The 20,728-nt window shown below is 37.2% G+C and overlaps 1 protein-coding gene across 1 annotated transcript in view; it reads left to right on the top strand.

Moving 5' to 3' along the window:
• The window catches only part of galnt18b (UDP-N-acetyl-alpha-D-galactosamine:polypeptide N-acetylgalactosaminyltransferase 18b), a 150,296-nt gene that overhangs the window by 82,129 nt on the left and 47,439 nt on the right, over positions 1–20,728 (top strand). Inside the window, exons 2-6 of the mRNA XM_047363214.1 lie at positions 653–848; positions 3,665–3,831; positions 12,729–12,912; positions 16,264–16,461; positions 16,630–16,744. Coding sequence (XP_047219170.1) covers positions 653–848; positions 3,665–3,831; positions 12,729–12,912; positions 16,264–16,461; positions 16,630–16,744 — 860 coding nt within the window. The remainder of the gene's footprint in view (positions 1–652; positions 849–3,664; positions 3,832–12,728; positions 12,913–16,263; positions 16,462–16,629; positions 16,745–20,728) is intronic.

Raw genomic sequence — 20,728 nt, 5'->3', positions numbered from 1 at the left:
CTGGAGGTTTAATTCTGTGTCTTGGAAGCATTGCAGATCATTGAAAGGATGCCATCACTGTTTTATAAAGTCTACCAATCCACTGAGTTTTGGACCAGAAACAGGAATGTAGTGTTTGGCTCTGAAAACTGTTGAATTTCTCTCTCGCCTCAGTGAAGTCATTGTTTAGAATCATTCTATTTTTAACTTTTCTTCGAACAAAAAAAACTTCCTAAAGTCTAATGAAATGTGAAGGAACAGATATGAATAAATATTCCTGTTTTTGATTGAAATGTTTTAAACTGTAGCTATTTTGAGAGGATAGTTTTTCCTATTAGTAGACACTAGAGCACTAAAGCCAGCTTCAGTCCAGCTAATTGCAACTGACAGTGAATGAATCTGTCACTCAAAAAAATAAATGATTCTCACCATCCTCATGAACCTTCAGAGACGACCATATTTCTACTAACGGACAGCCAGTCTGTGTCTTTGAATAATATACTACCTTTCATTTGATGGCATATATTACAGCTCAAGAAATAAAGCATTCATCACAGTTTTGTATAGGCACTATTATTTATTCAACAGGCGTAAAGGTCGTTTTGTGCAAAACCAACCTTACCTTGTGACCCACACAGATATTCATATTATTTGTCATTTTCTTGCCTCCCAGAGACACCAGGGAAGGGAGAAGATGGTCAATCGGACACCTCATTCTCTGACTCATCCCTGTTCTCTCACTGGGGTCAGGAGCTCAGTCCGGACAACCGGAGGGTGGCTCTGAAGATGTTCCAGTACTACGGATATAACGCCTACCTCAGTGATCGTCTGTCCTTAAGCAGGCCAATTCCTGACCTCAGGCCTGATGGGTAAGATCACAGAAAGCAAAATACTTTTAATATATACCTTCATACAGATGCTACAATGTTTAAGACCTAATTTGAAGATACAAACAGAGGGAACAAATTGTTAGGTTTTATAAGAGATTGCTATGCTATAATGTAAACCTTTTCAGGTTTTTCAGAGTTGCCATCTCTTCCTCAGCCTTGCTCTGATGACCACTGAGCTGTTGTAAAATGCTATAATAGTAAAATATGCACAAACATTTTTCTGCTTAGACAGATTTTCCTTGATAATTAACTAAATGTATTTTTAATAGAAGAAAGTGGTCTCTCTAAAACGACATAATGCATTTGCATTGGAATTAAAAATTGTTTTAAGTATCTGATGAATGACCTTGCAAAGGTAATAATACAACTTGAACCTTATGACATTTTTTCATGTGACAACCACAGAAGTTAATGCATTTTATTGTTTTTTTTTTTTGGTTTTCTTTTATCTGATCTAGCACAAAGTACCATATCAATTTAAAGTGGTTGGAAAAGGATACAGGTTTTTTCAAAAATTTTCTAAAATGAAGTTCTAAAAAGTGTGTGTACATGAAATTGAAAAGCTGCGGCAAGACAGAATTTGTGTCTGAATGGGCAAACACATCTGTCTCCACATATGAAAAACTGGTAGAGATTAATTGATTTAGCAGGGCTGAATAAAAAAGCTGGCCACACCTGTCAGATTTTTATTTGTAAAACTTTAAAAACCATGTATCCCTTTCCTTCCACTTCACAAATGCAACTTTTTGTTGGTCTGCTGCATAAAATATTAACGAAACACATACAGTGAAGTTTATAGTTGTAATGTGACAACATATGAAGATGCTGAGGGGATAAGTATTCCTTTGCAGGGCACTGTAACTGTTTAGGTTAATTGAAAGGTCATAGTGAATGAACCTTGTGGTTCATTTATGTGTTTTTTGCTGGCATCAATAACGTGTTTATGGTAAGGTTATCCACAACCAATTAACTTCATCATTCTGGAAGATGTCAAAGATTTCCTGGACAAAAACATCACGTGAAAATCGGAATCCTAAAGTACTATGCAGAATACCTTTTTGCCTGACTCCCTTAGTGAGGATATGGAGTGATGTTAACAAGGTAAACCACATTTTTAAATTGTCACAATTTCAAAATCAATCCGATAAGTGTATATAGTCCCCATTGCTGATAGATGAGGCAGAATCAGTTTGGAGCTTTCTCCTGTTTCCTGTTTCTCCTCTTCCCCATATGTTTCTGCATTTAGTCAGTCAGCTGTATATTATGGTCCATGAAGGAGAACTCTCTCATAACTCCCCTCTTGCAAAGACAAGACAAAGCTGTCTCTTTGGATACTCTTTTGATTTAAAAAAAAAACCGAGTCAGTGATGACCTTGCTACAAGATAAGCATCACTGTCTCTTTTTAAGATAACTCTGTTTTAGGAAACTGTACAACTTTCTTCTGTTTTGGTAACAGGAAGCTAACTTTACATGAGCAGTGATTTTACTGACAGGACAACAGCAGAAAAGTCCGAATTTACTGCACAATAAGAATTCTCCAGGCTTTTTGCTCTTGCTACTCATACTAATAAAATCTCCTCTACATATTTAGCAAATGTCATAGTTTCTAGGAAAAAATACAATAGGAACGGCCTTTTTCAAGTGCAGCCATAATTTAAAAAAGCTATTAGCGCTTCCAGCTTTGTGACAAGATTAAAGTCTCTGGGGTTTTGTTTAGAACCTAGCTCCTATGGTGGAAATTAGGTTTTTATTAAGTGGACTCTCTGGAATTCCCTTTTCCCTGAAGAACATTCCTACATTTATATTCAACTTATGATTAAACCCTTAAAGCACCACACTTACTTAAAGTAAAAACTGTTGACACCACAACATGATGGTTGTGACCCAGTTTTCACCACAACTCATACAGGAGCAGGTTAGATTATATTCACATGATGAGTTTACCTAGCTCAAGGATCTTCAGGGCATTTACTTCACTGTGCTAAACTCCCCACAGACCATTTATCCCCAATAATACTAGCTCTGTGCACATCCAAAGCTGTTGCAGGGGGAGATGTTAATCACACATAGTTTGCATCTTTATTTCACATTTTAAGTTTTACAGCCATGGCATGGTGTGAATCCAACAGGGATTCAGAAGAAGAGAATCATGAACAGCAGTGTGACATTTAACAGGGTAGATTGGCATAAATTAGATATTTGGATTATGTCACAATTAACTCTATACAGTTTAGTATAGAAAGACATTGCTTCCCAGCTATAAGGAAGAAGACTTGCACAGATAGTATTATAAAAAACATGGATGGATGGATGGATGGATGGATGGAAGGATGGATGGATGGATGGATCGATGGATGGATGGATGGATGGATGGATGGAAGGATGGATGGATGGATGGATGGATGGATGGATGGATGGATGGATGGGTGGGTGGGTGGGTGGGTGGATGGATGGATGGATGGATGGATGGATGGATGGAAAACTTAAAAAAACAAGAATAAAACCAAGACTGCATTGGCAGAAAACTGTTTCAAAAGAAATAGCATGAGCAAAGCTGATGTCACTCCTGATCACAGTATACATTTGTTTTCTATCTATACTGACCCATCTGTGTAGCATATAACACAAGTGTAGTAGCATAGCAACTTATAATAATAATCAAATGCTGTGTTGAATAATAAATAAAATCTCTTGATCGAACCAACCAATGAACTGGGCTAATATGAAACCTGAAAATGACCTTTTACTTGTATTTGAAGCTTTCCTTACCAGGACTTCTATCTGTCCTCTATAGGTGCCGAAACATTACGTATCCTCTGAACCTCCCTCAAGTGAGCATCGTGTTCATATTTGTGAACGAAGCCTTGTCAGTCATCCTGCGATCCATCCACTCTGCCATCAACAGAACACCCTCCCACCTACTTAAAGAGATAATCCTAGTGGACGACAACAGTAATAACGGTAAAAAAAAAACTTTCATTTTACCAAGCAGCTCACAGCTGACAGCTAAACCCCATCTTTAAAGTAATATTTTAAAGCTTTAGCTGAGTTTAAAATGCAGGTGTAACAGGCACTTTGCAGCTTTGGCTTTATCAACATATGGGGGCTGTGTGCATCAGTCTGTCAAAGAGAAGATACTCTGAATTCTTCAGTACCTTTCTAGAAGCTGGTATAAGATAACAGCCTGTTTATACACTGTTACTCAACCTGTATATACTTACAAAGTCACCGAGATTAACATCTGGTAAACAGCACACATATCAGTGCATTCACTGTGTTGTGTGTGTTCACACTGTGTAGAATCACAACTTTTGAGTTTTGTTGGTTTGTTGATAAGAGGCTACTACTGCCCACAGCAATACGGTATTATAGTAGGTCGACACACATTTAAAATTACTAAAAGCTGAGAAAACAAACAGTTCCCTTTTATATACAATCACCTTCAACAGTACTGTGTGTAAGGAATCCCTCTGAGAGCAATATTTTTTACTAGAGATCATTAAAATGTTCATTTATTCCAAGGTTAAGGTTGATTTTATTGTGTATGCCGTTTATGAAAATATTACTGTTTTATTGAAATCAGGCTTATACAACCAATGATGCATTCACCACCGAAAGTTTTCATTGATCCTCAATCATAAATGTACCTGTAATTAACATTTTATGACAAAAGGAACTGAAGACATATTTTAAGGAAAACATTGAATTGAGATACTATTGCTGAATATTGTGATGATAATATCAATTACAATTGATTAATATTTTTGTGACTTTTCTTTTGTTTCCATTGTTCAAACTTACAATTTAGCCAACAACAATCAAATTAGCAATTAGTAAACATAAAGTGCCAAAGTGAAGGTTGTGTTTATTATTATATTTATTTTGATAATGCATGTATTGTGTACTGTCTTGATGGTTGCTCATTTACTTCTTTTGCTCTTCATGTCATGTTTGTGGGTTTGTTCAAGAGGACATTGGCTGTGTTTGTGCTCAGTAAGTCAACATTGAAGTTTTTTCAGTTTTCATCTGCCAATTTCTGTTGTGTGTCTTCACCTCGGTCCTCCCATCCTCACAATAATACCCACAGAGACAAGCATGTGTCTCACATGTAATTGATGTCTCACTCTGAAATCTCGCAGGAGTTGAGCTGTTGAAAGATGACAGTAGTGTTATTATGACTGACACTAGTGAGCTGTCCACAGAAGTTTGGAAAAACTTTACAAAGAGCAACTTGCTGTCTTAAAGTTTAAGCAAAAGTTTGTTTGCACATTTTTGATTGTGGCAAAAAAATAATGCATTGCCCTTTGCCACGTTTTCACAAACGTCCTGTGGCATACTGTCAAAACAGAGGGAAGTCTTAGCATGTATGTCCATTAAAAAATAGACCTCCTCTAAACCACGTAAATTGTATCGAAATCCCTTGAACTTTTGTCACCTTATATCCAGAACCTCTGTTTTTATTGGTATTTTTTTTAGATAAGCCAGCACAAACTAGTAAATATTTATGAAGTGGAAGGAAAATGATGCATGGTGTTCAATTTGTTTGACAAATAAAAATCTAAAATGTGTGGTACGTATTCTCAAAATCCACAGCAATTACAGCTACAATTGTTTCTGGGTTTGCTTTTAGTGAATTTTTGCCCATTCTTCTTTTCAAAATAGATCAAGCTCTGTCATATTGAATGAAGTACATCTATTAATATTAATTTGCATTGCTGCTAAAGTTTCCCAAGTAGTTTTAGGTCTGAAATTTGACCGGAGGCACTATAACTCTTGCATATTCTTTTATTGATTTTGTTCTAGGTCTAGATGTGTGAGTTGTCCTGCTTGAAGGTGAATCTCTGCCATAGTCTTTAGCAGTCTCTAACTGGTTTACTTCCCATTTCCCCTGTATCTAGCTCCATCCATCTTCCTATCAACTCTGACCAGCCTTCCTGTCCCTCCTGAAGTAAAGGATCCCACAGTATGATGCTAGCACCCAATATATCCTTGTGGGGATGGTATGTTTAGGATGATATGCACTTCTCGTTTTCCACTACACATAGCATTTAGTATATTGTCCAGAAATTTTAATTTTAAGCTCATCGGTCTGTAGTTGAGGATCCATGCACACCTTTGAGATTTTTATTTGCAAAAACAATTTCTTCCATTTTACATTTATGTGCTAAATTGCCCATAGAAATTCCTAAAGAAATCCATTGAAGTTTGTTGTTGCAACATGTTAAAACTTGAAATTGTTTAAGGCATTCTATTTTTGAAATAAAACCGTGTCATCCAGTACACTTAACCAAATCATTTTATTTTAAGTTATTGTTATAATAAAAAAATGGACTGGACAGTTTTGTCCCAGAGTTTTCCTATGACTCTATTGTCTCAAAACAATAGCTTCCAACTGAAGAAGTTCTCAAGAACCTGATGGCCTTAATGCCCATTAAGAGAAGATACTAGCCTCGTATTTAAAGTCAATAGGTTCCATTTATCACCTAAAACAAACATTTTGTCAGTAAAATTACTTGATATAAACTATTAACTTGTCTAAAAATTCCAGAGGGAAGAATCCAAATTTAGGAACACCTCGATAGTTCAGAAATCAGTGTTTACATGTTTGGAGGAATCTATGATGTCCACTCCTCCTCTGATGGCCTCCAGACTCTTTTAATGTTAATTAGGGGGCCGTGTTCGCTGGGTTGAGTCGATGGATGAATAACACTAATTAGCTGCAGAGCCAGTAAATTTGCCCTGAGGCACATAACAATTCAGCAAGGTGATGAGGTGTTTGCAATGAGCCTTGTCTTCATTTCAAAGCCTAATTCTTCATTCTGCATTCACTGCATGTCTTGAAAAGAGTGTTGGTTCATAAATGTAGTCAGTGTATCATGGGAAGTAGGGGAAGAGTCACTACAGTGTGCCATGTATAAGATTAAAAATCAACCTGTAGTTACATGTGGACATTGGAGCTGGTAATTTGCTCTGCTGGACTATATTAATAAGGCAGAAAGCCGATATTAAAAAAGGTAATGACTGAGTGCCAACGTCATTTCTAAGTTTTATGCTTTTTAATTGGCTCTGCTGTTTGCTACAAGGAATGAGATTATCAGCGTTGGAAATACTGTTTGCCAAAGTCAATAGAGCAAAATGTGGCATGTCCTGGAGGCTCCTGAAACTGAATTTAAATCAATTTTCTTAATTTAACACATTGGAATAAGTATGGTAGTGCTCCCTCAGGCTGTTATTGACCAGAAAGTTTAAGATGTCAATTAAAAAATGTAAATGTGAAAACCTAAAGGTTCCTGCACCCCCCCTACTCCTTCCAGCTCAGACAGTTTACCACATCTCGAGCAATGAACATTCATATTTCATTACCTAACTGCGAGCTGCAAGGGTCGTCATCTTCAGCTTCTTCAGAGTCCCAAGTGACACTGCGACATTTTGCTGATGGCATTTCATTCTGTTTGTTTGAGCACTCTGTCGCACTGCGTCCGACAGGCCTGGTGCTATCATTTCAACCACGACTGCTCTAAATGCCGCCTGGCTGTTGACCCTTGATGCTGCTGAGATTGTTGGAGGGATCCACGGCTAACCTCTCAGGCACCCTCTGGTTTACATTAGTCACCTGCCATTGTCACAGATCACCTCCGGGAGACATTAGCATGCAGGAGAACATGTAGCCATCTAGGGAGAGAATAACAAATTGACCCAGCTGATTCATTCTTAACTGGATAATGTCCTTGGCTGTGACTTGAGAACTGCTCAACGGTGTAGGTGCTGAATTTGGAAAGAGATCAAAAGAGGGGGGCTCACTTATTGGACGATTTGTCCAGACGCCTGATGATTCCATCTTTAAACTTGCATGTAGAGGATTTAGAGATAAGAAGTTGCTTTGCAGAGATGCCTTTGCACAATCAGACGATCCGGAACTGCCTGAGTTTGTTACTTTATCAGTTCCAAGGTTTTAACTATAGATAAAAACAAACTGAGTTTAGAGAGGGAGAGTAACAAAGACATGTTGACCAGACTTCTGTCTGAGCGCTCGGCTTTCAGTAGCTTTTTGTTTTGGAAAAATATGACCTATCAAAAATGTTTGTTTTCAGTCTGCAGGCAGACTTTCCTCCATGCAGGTAATTATTCTATTTCTTAGAATCTCAAGACCTTCTTACCCTATGAGAGCATAAGTTAGCCTTGGTTTGTTGGCATTGTTAGTGACTCAGCTGTGAGAGTGATCCTCACAACTCCAGGAGATTGATACCTGACCCCTGATAAGAGAAGGCACAGTTGTAACAGGAAAGCAACACCACAGTGTGAACAATTTCTCATTTACAGTTTTTGTCAAGAATTATTAATTTTATTAACAGACAGACCTTGCGCTGTCGTTTTCTTAAATAATTGTTTTAATAAAATGCTCTGTCAATTCTTGTTTAACTTTTCATGTATTGTGAGACTGACACTTGCGTTGCCAAAACCACCAGGAGATTCAACGACAGTTTCTATTCACTAGCCATCAGGATAGCAACCTGCCAAAAAGGCTGAACACTGGGACATTCATTCAGTAATTTTACAATAACTTAAGTTCTTGCATTTTCATTGAATGACCTATGTAACATATTACATATTACGTCATTATGCAGTGCTATAATATTCTGTTATTTAAATCACTTTAAATCTGTTTTTAGGTTTATTTATTGTATGTGCTTATTTAAACTGCTGATTGTCGATTACTTTTTCTATCTTTTAATTCTATCATGCTATATTAAGCAAGAATTTCATTGCACCATTGATGTTTCATTGCTATTTGTATGACAATAAAATATGAATTGAATCACAGGAGTTATAAGGATCAATGCATGTTGCATCGTATTAGTTAGCATTTCTTATTTCCAGATGAAGTGACTCCTCTTTGTTTCACTGCCATGTTTTCACACTAGACCAGGTAAGGCAACCAATGCATGTCTTTCAGTGTGATTTCAGATTCTTTTAAGCAGCCTTTTGTTGACAAATTAAAAAGAAAATGGTGAGATCACAGGTTCCTAATTAACACACTTTAACTTCATCACTTTATCTGACTTAAAAAAAGAATGATCTATGAAAAAATCTGAAACATGTTGGTGATAAATCGTAATTTTCTGTTTCTCCCATTCAAACTGTTTACTTATTTTAGCATATATTTATTTTTTATGTTTCTTTAATGCATTATCTTGTCTACCAGGAAGAACCTGAACTTGCTTTTCTGTTTAACATTGTGCTTTGCTGTGAGAGCAGTAAACTAATGTGGGTTTATTCTGGAACCTCAGGTGTGCAGAAACGTTCCAGCCACTGTTGGATATCTTGCAAGATGTTGTTGCAAGACCAGCTAATGAAAGCTGGAGGGTACACAAAGCTGGGATAGTATCAGCCAAAACCAGCAAAGCCAAACTTCAGGCTGGAGCTTCAGTCACACTGTTTTTTAATAGACTGCCAGTGGGCCATGAGTTTGATTGCTGAGGAAAAGCCAGTACCTGCTGGATGTTTCAGACACAGATTTATCTATGGTGGAATTATGTAGTGAGAAGCCGCCAAGCAAGTGATGCAGCGCAAACTAAACAGAGAGTGTGAAACCTGTAACCATGCCGATCTGCCATCTGGTGTGCAAGAAGAAATGCTTTAATAATGATGGATGATGCTTGTATGTTAACATGCATTGATGTAGTGTTCAGGTTATGAAAACAAATATATTGTATTTCTGGTTAGACTCCCATTAACACAATCACATAGTTATAAAATGGTAGCAGTGTATAAAAAAATATCAATCTAATAATTGATGAAATGTCCTTTACTTTCCATATTTTGCAAGTTGGGAATCTAAAGCACAGAAAACTGTGCTTTGTTTCTGTGTCGAACATAATTTTAGGCAAGACCAGTCTGCGCAAAATAACATGTTCATTTTTTTTCACTCTCCATTAACTTTGCTCATTATCTTCTGAGCAAACATTTCAGCTAGACTAACAATCCTAAACTGCTGGATTTGTTTAATGACTGCACAGTTATGTTTGAAAATCTGCTTGCTTTTTGTGTAACTTCAGTGTAACTCTGGCAGAGCTTCAGTGGGATATCAGTCCTGAAAGATTGATGCGCGGTAGCAGTCAGCCATTGCTGGCGTAATAAACTGTGCTTTATTGTGATTTGTTATGAGGCATAACGCCACATCACTCTTATTTTTCAATTCCCTACACATTAGGATGTCTTAATTATTGATGAAATTATAGTCTGTTGCAGCAGTTCATGTGAGTGTCTGCAGCTTCTCTCAGATAAATTTAGTAGCCCAGAGTAAATGACTTAACAAGCTAAACTTTCTGCTAAATGTTGGAAATCTTGATTTAGTACTAGACACCCCTGGCTGATAAAGTCTGGGAGAATACAAATCTGACCACCACATAGTGACCAAGCATGATGGGTACCTGTGACATGCTGTGAGCATTAAACAAAAAAAAAAGGAAAGTTATTCTGTTGCAATGTTACTTTCTGTCTGCTGGAAAGAAAACTAAATGGCATCCCTGCAGAAAACCAGCAGGCACTAAAATATGAGATAAACACCCTACTGTCTCTCCAATTTACCTACAAAACATTTATTGTTATAAGCAGTAAATACAAGTTTGGATTTACCCAGCTGACTTCAGACAAATAGACAAAATCAGTTTTCCAACTTCTAAAACTATAATGTAAATTCATCAACACCTGGAGTCATCGTGGAAGAGGCGGGGTACACCCTGGATAGTTTGCCAGTCCATCACAGCGCCACCAGAGAACCATGCGTTCACATTATTCTTTCAAAAAATACAACTTATTTGACACTGAAACATACACATAAGACAGGCTGCTACCGGTGTTTTTTGGACATGTTAAGTATCACAGCATGAGCACCGCAGTTTGCACATGCAATACATGCACCACTGCACCAGAATCAATGCAGCTAAAACTTAAATATTGCAGCAATGATATAAAAGAACATTAGTTATTCTCATGCTTTGCACTGATGGAGACTGACTCACCCTTGGCTGCCAGGTCATTAAAACTAAAATTTAAGCTGACAGCATGTCTTACTTTTTTATTTATTCAGCTCACTCTACGAATAAATTTAATTCCAAGATGGTCAGTTGGTCCTTAAATATAAAAAATAAAAAATGAAATGAGGCATTACGTCATGGCAAAAGTAATGTACCTCCTGATGGTACGCAGGAGAACTTTGCTGAAACCTACACCCTTGATCCCAATACACCTGCACTATTCTGAATAGGAGGCCATTGAGGGCATTTAAACGCTGTAGAAATGCAAACAAAAGGCTGTCTCCCGATCACTGGATTGTTTATTTATGGAAATTGATTCAAAAAAAATTTTAAAGACTTGAATTATCCACTAATTTTCAACTAATGGGATAGCTTGTGTCATGGAGTGACATTTTGGACTTTGTTTTATGGTTTCTTGTGATGGTTTATTTTGTCTAGATGTTTCTATTAAGTTTATTAGTTTGTTTTGCTCCCTCTACTGCCTCCTGGTGTTTTGTTGTTCTCCTCCCTCATTAAGTTCTTTTATGGTTGTTTTCTTATTACTTGGTATGGTTTATTATTGTAATTATTATATTTCTTGGTCTTCCCTGGATTCTCTAGTTTTATTTCTCTTTAGTATCTTTGTGTTTAATTGTGTTTTATTATTTGTTCCTTTGCACTCTTCTTGTTTACTGGTTTATTTTCTGTTTCCTTTCCAGTTAATTCAGTCAGTGTGGTTAGGTTTGTTTACTTTTGCATCAAGGTTTTCTTTATGGGTTCTTTGTTTGTTCTCAGGTTGTTATTGTTGTTCCTATGTTCCCTCTAGTTTCTCTGTTTACTTTAGTCATGATTATTCTAGTTTTCTTATTCCCCATTTGATTATTTATCTTTGTCTATAGGTTTGCTTGGTCTGTGTTTCTGTTTATTGTTATATAAAGTGTATGGGCAAAGTATATGCATGCTTTGCCCATCCTCAGCCTTTGTATTTGTTTCACCTGCTCCTTCTGCTTCCCTGCCTCCTTGTCGCACCTGTTCCCTGTTCCGTTGATTATCTGTCTTTGTTATCTCACAGTATATAAGTTGGTTTTGTGTCTTTGTTCGTTGCTGGTTCCTTGTGTTTGTCACACCTCGTTCTCGTCCATGATTATGCTTTGTTTTTTTGCATTACCTTGCCTTGGGAATCTTTTGCCACGTCTTGCCTTGGGAAACCTGCAGTGATTTTGCTACTTTTTTTGACCTTGTAAATAAATCTTTGAATTACAAAGATGATCCTGCCGAGCTCTTGTCTGCACTTTGGTCCGATCCAAAACCACATTGTGACAACTTGAAGATCTTGATATGTTGTAAAAACAAATATAACAGACATTGTATTAGACTGTCGTAGTTTATCGCATCCCCAAGAGAACAAGCAGAAATTATTATTCTACTACACTTTCACTTTGTACAAATTCATCCTGCAGAATATGATTCATCAAACTGTATATGAGTCAGGTAATAATGAAGATAAACTTTTAACATGGACATACCCCGTGTGATTAAAAGGATTCCAGGCTCAGACTTCAATATTGCAGAAACCCTGTTATGGCTCTAAAGCCCCATGGAAGTCAGCAGTCTGCTCAAGCTGGTGCCTATTTGGTTCACTGATCAAAGCAATGAAGCATGAATGCCATTGGCCTCTGCCCATTGATAAACTGCCCACTGGAGGACATGATGATGTCTTGTGGGTGGCAGTTTGCTTGAGGCAACTCTCTCTTTACTTACCTAATCCTGAATGAGATGTTCAAAGGCACTGCAGATATTGATGTAAAACACATCCTGTCTGTCTGATTGATTCTTTTGCAGATGAGCTCAAGGAAAAACTGCAGGACTTTGTGTCAGAAACAAACACTCAGCGTCCAGGATTCATTAAGATGGTGCGGCATACCAAGCAGGAGGGGTTGATCCGGTCCAGAGTGAGTGGATGGAGGGCTGCCACTGCCCCAGTTGTTGCCCTATTTGATGCCCACGTTGAGTTTAATGTTGGCTGGTGAGTCACTCACAAGTGTAGCATGGGGTGAGATTAGCTGAGCTTAACAGATAACTACAAGTTCTTCAATCATTTGATTTTGGAGTTTTAGAATAATGTCCCATGCTTCATTAAATCTTAAATAGTTTATTGTTAAGCTAAAAAGTTAGGATTATATGTAAAATGTAACAAGATGTAATAATGTACAAGTTATTCCTTACAAAAATAGTACAAAAATTGCCACTTCAATTGAGAAATTTTACTTCTTTTTTTCTCATGTAACTTAAAAACTAAAATGTGTCCCTCTTTCTTCATGGCATTCAGTATGTTACTGTGTATGCTATAGACTTTATCTCTTAATAGCCATAATGATATGAATATGTATGTTTATTTTACACTGTAATGCCAGACACACATTTAAGATAGTTGGAAATTTAAATAAGTCAATTTGTGCTTACAGAGGCATTTGGCCGGATTTATAAACTATGAAAATAAAACAACATACAGGTGTAAGCCCTGTCCTGTAAAAGCTGGTAATTATAAAGAATAAGTATGCAGTGAAGATACATGCAGCTCATGCATTCTTCATACTGCGCCTGGTTATGCATGTTTTTAGATCAATGTCAATAAAAAAAACTATTTAATTTATGCATTATGACAGTGAATGCAGTGAATTATGTTTAATTACTATGCTTACTCTATACTTGTGTTTGCATTAAATGCGTTCTGCTATGTGTAAAAGTCATGCAGATTGTGTTATTGAAATTCTTTGTCAGTTTAGAAGAAGAGAAAGTGGATTTGTGGAGACTGTTTTGAATTTCTGGAACATGGGTAATATTTGCTTAGACTTCCAAACATTGGCAAACAGAAACCACATTTAAACTGTCCAACCTTCCCTTTTTCATGATCATTACAAGACAAAGGTGCATGACCTGTTATACAGGCAATGTGTTTATCTATCACAGAACAAACAGGAGTTGCAGCCTGATGGTGTGCTTGTTTAAAGTGATTCAGTTCTCTGCCTCTCAATTGTAATTCAAATGTTTCCATTAAATCTGCAAGAACATTTCCTCTGAAAAGCAAGACTTGATTCCTTCTATTATATTATACAGCAGTTGTTTTGAATCTGTTTGTTACTGACTGAGTTTTTTACATTTATTTAAAAAAAAGTTTGTATTGATTTCAGATACATATATCTGAAATACATATTTTACAGCTGATATAACATTGCAATTCATAAAGAAAGTTTTTGTGATAAATAGACATGATGAACGAGACCCATAACTACTGAGCAGGTGAAATCTGAATTTAGGACATTATAAGAAAAACATTTCACCTTGATGATGATGCCTCCTGCAAATAGTTTGGTCAGTTCCTGAATGCCTACAAGTAACTTTTAAACAAGAAGTCACAAAATGCACTGTCAATTATACAATTTCTTAAGATCTTTTGATTATACTTTTTTTTTGAAAAATATGCACATTTGTTTAAGTCATTGATGATACAATAAAAAAGAGCAGGCATAAGTAGCTTATTGTCAGAAGCTGTTTAGAACTGACAGTTCAATGTAAACGTTATTAGCTATATGTGTGTCGCATAGCTACTAAATCTGTTAATCCCAATAGAAATACAGTTTTGTTGTACTATTTTGTCTTTCAAATCCACAAACTGTGCAAGGACATGACAACAAAAACATGTGTATTCAACATGTTGGCTGCTATATTCACAGCCGTACAACCTACACTATAATCCCAAAAGTATTGGGTAGTTTGCCTTCACACAGATATAATCTGTAATGATGTTCCAGTTTTAATACAAAGGCTTTATCATGACATTGGCCCAACCTTTGATGCTACAACAAATTTAGCTCTTCTGAGAAGGCTTTCTACAAGGTTTAGGGATATGGTTATGGGAATTTTTGACCACTCGTACAGAAGAGCATTTGTAAGGTCAGACATTGATGTTGGACAAGAAGACCTGGTTCACATTCTCCGTCTGTCAGGTTAAGGTCAGGGCTCTGTGCAGATGATCTACCTCACCAAACTTACATATGCATGGACCTTACTTTATGCACTTTTGCACAATAATGTTGGAATTGAAGGCGCCATCTACAAACTGTTCCCAAAAAGTCAGGACCTGTAATTGTCCAACATGTCTTGGTCCCTTCACTGAAACTAAGGAAACCCAACTGCTGAAAAACCAGCCCCATGCTATAGTCCCTCTGCACCAAACTTTACATTTTACACAATGCACTCAGTCAAGTGCTGTTTTCCTGACAACTGTCAAAGCCAGACCTGTTTACTGGATTGGAAGACAGAACATATTTCCACTGCTCTAGATGGTGGCGTATGTTATACCCCTTTGCCTTGTACTTGTTTATGAAATGCTTTTATGCAGCTGCTCAGCCATGGAACACATTCCAATCAGCCTCTTCATGTACTATACTTGAACTAATCTAAAGGTTGCTTAAAGTTTGGAAGTCTGTAGCTATTGACTCTGCAGAAAGGTGACTAAATCCTCTGTGCACTGCTGCAGCATCTGTGGACCCCTCTCTCTCTCACTTCACTTTGAGGCTGAGTTGCTGTTGTTCACAATTGCATCTGTTATAATACAGCTAACATTGTACTGTGGAATATCTAGTAGTAAGTACATTTCACAACTGGACTAGCACAGATGGCATCCTGTCATGGTACCACACTGGAATTCACTCAACTCCTGAGAGCGACCTATTCTTTCACAAATGTTGGTAGTAGCAGTCTTGATGCCTATGTGCTCAATTGTATAGACATGTGGCGATGTAAGTAAACAGAACACTTGAATTCGATGATTTGGAGGGGTGACCCAATACTTTTAGCAACATAGTGTATGCAGAGAGGCCCAAAAGGTGTGTGGACCCATACATGGGAACTACTGACCTGCAGTAGGGAGCAAAGATGTAAAGTAGTTTATAAGCTAATTCTGGCATATTTACATTAATGTGTTCATCAATAAAAATTGACCCTTTCAAATAAATACATGAAATTAAATAAATGTAAAAATATAGCATTTTGTGAGATGTGCTTTACCCTTCCACACAATCATGACAACATTTTAACTTAGTCTGTTTCAGTGGCAGTTTTAGAGTTTTCTAGTGTTTAAGAATCTGCTCGCATTGTGTGAAAAGTTCACACATTCCTAAAAATTTTGAGTTCCGTAAATCATTATTTCACTGACAAATATTTTGTATAATAAAATCTAATTTGTTTTAAGCAGATATCTATTGTTGTGTCGTATTTTATTGGAACACGTTTTTTAAACATGTTCTACACAGAGTAAGGTTGTCGTCGAATTAAATACAGTCAGTGAGGTTAAAATCCTTGTCCATGTTTACAGGGCTGAACCAGTTCTGCTGAGAATTAAGGAGGACAGAACCCGCATAATCTCCCCATCTTTTGACAACATCAAGTATGATACTTTTGAGATTGAAGAGTACCCACTGTCTGCCCAAGGCTTTGACTGGGAACTATGGTGCCGCTACCTCAATCCACCCAAGTCCTGGTGGCATAGGGGCAACAAAAGTGCCCCAATCCAGTAAGTGAATGAAGCCCACAGCACAGTTATATGTTTGACATTAAATTACTAAAACCATGTAAAAATGCCAGGTTTTGATCTTGAACATTATTACATATTTTTTGGCTCCATACTGTCACTATGGTAATTGACAAACAAAATTGATGTTCATCATTGTAAATGTTTCAGGAGCCCGGCTCTGATTGGCTGCTTTGTGGTGGACAGACTGTACTTTGAGGAGATTGGTCTGCTGGATGAAGGCATGGAGGTGTACGGGGGAGAAAATGTGGAGCTGGGCATCAGGGTGAGTAATGTCTCTGCCCATGGAGTCCATTGTTCATTCAGGTAATGTGCAGAAAAACACAACATTGTGGCTGTAAGGGGGAAGGCTCCAGAGTTCACCCTTTACATAAAACGGGGGAATTTGACTTCAGCATGTGTATTCAAAGCAGTATTTAAGTGGTATTGCAGTATGTTATGGAATTAGTGCTAATACATTGTTACAGTAATGGCTTGGTAGCTTTAAACTGTTACCAAGTTTACAATTTCTAAAAATAGTTCAAAACAGTTTAGTTGGTCACAAAATATGTCTGCTTTTGAGTCATAATCAGTTTTAGGAGGTATTCACACCACAGCTGGTTTGACCTTCCGCTTGACCACAAAGCTCCTGTGACATAAATATCCGCCTATGTTTCAGCCCACAAGGGTCCTCTGCGTCTGTGTATTGCAACTCTGTGCAACATCCATTTTAGTGACGGTGAGGAGTCTGCACACCGACAATGAAAATAAAACTCCCATTGAGAAGGTGTTGAAAAACACACAACAGACAAAGAAAGCTATGAGTCAAACCAGGAGCAGCACAGATATTTTTTAAAGAAATATCAGGTGAGGAGAGTTTTGCTATTATACACAGATTTTGATAATTTATTCCTCAGGGACATCAGGAACCATAAAGCTCTACAAAATCTATGGTCAGACATAGAACCTTTTTTCTATTTTGAACAGACCAATAAACCACTCCATCATTACCACCTACCAGGATGTCATGACAACCACAAGCCCCTGAATAAATCAGTCAAATTGACCTCAAAATGCTATGAACACATGCAGACATATGCATGTCTGTAATGTTTCAACAGCTTGTTCACATGTAGCTGAAGAAATAAGCTAGAGCCATTACTTACTTCAGTGTAGTTAGTTGTTTCCTGTAAAAGAAAAGCTGGTCAGGCAGTTTCAGTAAACCCCTACCCTGCTGTGAATGGTCGCCTCCAGGAGCTTGATGAGGAATCAAACACTGTTTTGAGGTCAAACTATCAATATTTTAAAACTATGAAAAAACAACATTCTCCAAATGGGCAAATATTTAATATTTTGAAGTTTTGCAAAACTGCATGTTCTTTTACATTCTAATCTTGATCAAAAGCTGAATGGTTCCCTTGTCAAAGCATGTTGCTTTTTTTGGTAAACACAAAGACAAAGTAAACAGCTGATCAACATATCTGTGTGTACAGCAGTGCTTGAAATACATGTTGGAAATTGACATATACTATTTAAAGGCTAACTGAGATTGGTTAAAATGCACTTGTCTAGGTTTAGATGTTTTAACTAAATGGCGCTGCATTCACACCTGCATAGTTTGATTCACTTCGACAAGACCAGAGTTAATTTCCTCTGATGGTGAGCTTCGTTTGGGCAGATTTGAAAGCTCAATTTTCACTTGGAAGAGAACCCTGGTCTGGTCCATTAACAGTGAAAAAGCAAATAGACTATCCAGCAAACCAAGCAGAGGAAGTGATGCTCCATATAAGTATGATTTACAGATATATGTATGATCTGAAAGTATTTAAATCCTTGCTCTCCATCTTTTTTTTCCTGTGCTGCTCCAGAGCTACAGGCAGATAGCTCATTTCCTTTCTAATACATGTAATAATACATGTATTAGAATTTCTAATACTTGACAATACATGTAAACATTTAATAGCTTGGTAGCACCTTTAAAACAAATGATCACAAATCAGATCTTCTTTGCAAAATGTTACGTTTTAAATATCTGAAATGCCATTCTTCTTATTCACTATGAACATTTCTTCCTCGGACAGATTTGTTAAATTTTTAATTCATGTGTACTTGGTTTTTCACCTGCATCTATTGACAAATACACACTTATATAAAATGAATATTCCAGATAGCTACAATTTAGTTATTATTTAATATAAAGATTGATATTTTATTTTAAATATATATCCATTATCTTTATCTTGAGCTGATAACTCTTATCAAATGGTGTAATTTTTGCTTTTGTGATTTGCTTTGAAAGACTAGCTGTAGTAAAAATGACGAAAAGTGATAAATTTTTAAAAGCCCTTGTAACGTACTGGTGATGTAGTCTTTTTTTTTTTGAGAACTTGACAGTTTTACCATGTTATGACTTGAACCAACATATCTGATCAGGTCGGCACAGCAGAAGAAATTATCCTTGAACTACCCAGAATGCACTGTGACAGACCTTCTTACTTGTGTAGGTTTAGGTAGAACAAAAGATCAATACTGATTTATTCTAAAGTCTGAACAATCACCTTCCTCCTCTGAAGAGACTTGTCGGCATTAAAGTATGTGTTACTTGTTCTATTGTCATCTGCAGAGACTGCTGAATCTGTTCAGAACAGACATTATTTCCATCACCATCCTATCAATAATTTGTGCACCAACAACTCTGACTGTAAATCTAGAATTACTTGCAGTATGACAACATGGAGGGCCAGAGCAGGAGCTGTCCTTCCTAAGGATTGCTATTTGTAGTTCACAGAGACTTAACAAAGTCCATTACATGAGCTAACAGCACGGACATTTTCATCTTGCGGTGGAATATTGTGAAAAGAAAGTACAGAGCAGGATGCCAAATGTGGATTTATCCATCATAAATAATGAAAGAAATTGAATTACCAGAACAGAAGGAAGATTTGTCTTGGAAATCATTTGGCAGCAGTGTTAGAATTCTTGATAATATCCTCATTTACAGCTTTAAAACAGAACAAAATCATCACATGTTGTAACTTTTGTTTAATGCTTAGTTAATATGCATTTTGTGCTGCCATATACTATAATTGACCTAACTGTGTTTCTTGGTCCTTTTGTGATGCTGGACTGATGGGACTCTTGAATAAGTTTAAAGTTCTGCTGTAATGTTTTAACAGAGTGCAGCACAGTGAAGTTTGACCAATAGTTTAGACCAAAGATTTGAAATCCCGGACAGCATTGGTACCCAACCTTGATCCTTAGGGCTTACTGTTCTGCTTTGTTAGATGCTTCAACATACCTTATTGAAATAACTGATTTACCTCCTAAATTTGTCAAAAAGTTTGGAAATAGCTTGCTCATGAATATTCATTTTAATCAGGTATTTTGAAGCTGAGAATTATCTAAATCAGTCAAGATAAAATGAACTAAAGAACAGGGTTGGGAACCACTGTCATGGAACTCCAGAAGAGTTTGTCTGCCTGTAGCATACTGGTCATGCCCCCCAGACCAGCTGCCAACACACAGGCTGGCTGTGTCCTCAGAGATGCATTTGAACAAGGCCTTGGCTCCTACTTTAAAGAGGTTAACAAGTAAAACCGTTAAAATAAGCCCTTGTTTTCTTTTCGCATATTCACCATGTGAAAGCATTACAGGTCCTTCTCAAAATATTAGCATATTGTGATAAAGTTCATTATTTTCTATAATGTAATGATGAAAATTTAACATTCATATATTTTAGATTAATTGCACACTAACTGAAATATTTCAGGTCTTTTATTGTCTTAATACGGATGATTTTGGCATACAGCTCATGAAAACCCAAAATTCCTATCTCACAAAATTAGCATATCATTAAAAGGGTCTCTAAACGAGCTATGAACCTAATCATCTGAATCAACGAGTTAACTCTAAACACCTGCAAAAGATTCCTGAGGCCTTTAAAACTCCCAGCCTGGTTCATCACTCAAAACCCCAATCATGGGTAAGACTGCCGACCTGACTGCTGTCCAGAAGGCCACTATTGACACCCTCAAGCAAGAGGGTAAGACACAGAAAGACATTTCTGAACGAATAGGCTGTTCCCAGAGTGCTGTATCAAGGCACCTCTGTGGGAAGTCTGTGGGAAGGAAAAAGTGTGGCAGAAAACGCTGCACAATGAGAAGAGGTGACCGGACCCTAAGGAAGATTGTGGAGAAGGGCTGATTCCAGACCTTGGGGGACCTGCGGAAGCAGTGGACTGAGTCTGGAGTAGAAACATCCCACGCCACCG

Source organism: Girardinichthys multiradiatus, chromosome 4 (assembly GCF_021462225.1).
Source record: "Girardinichthys multiradiatus isolate DD_20200921_A chromosome 4, DD_fGirMul_XY1, whole genome shotgun sequence".
NCBI lineage: Eukaryota > Metazoa > Chordata > Actinopteri > Cyprinodontiformes > Goodeidae > Girardinichthys > Girardinichthys multiradiatus.
This window is presented reverse-complemented; position numbering and strand designations above follow the sequence as displayed.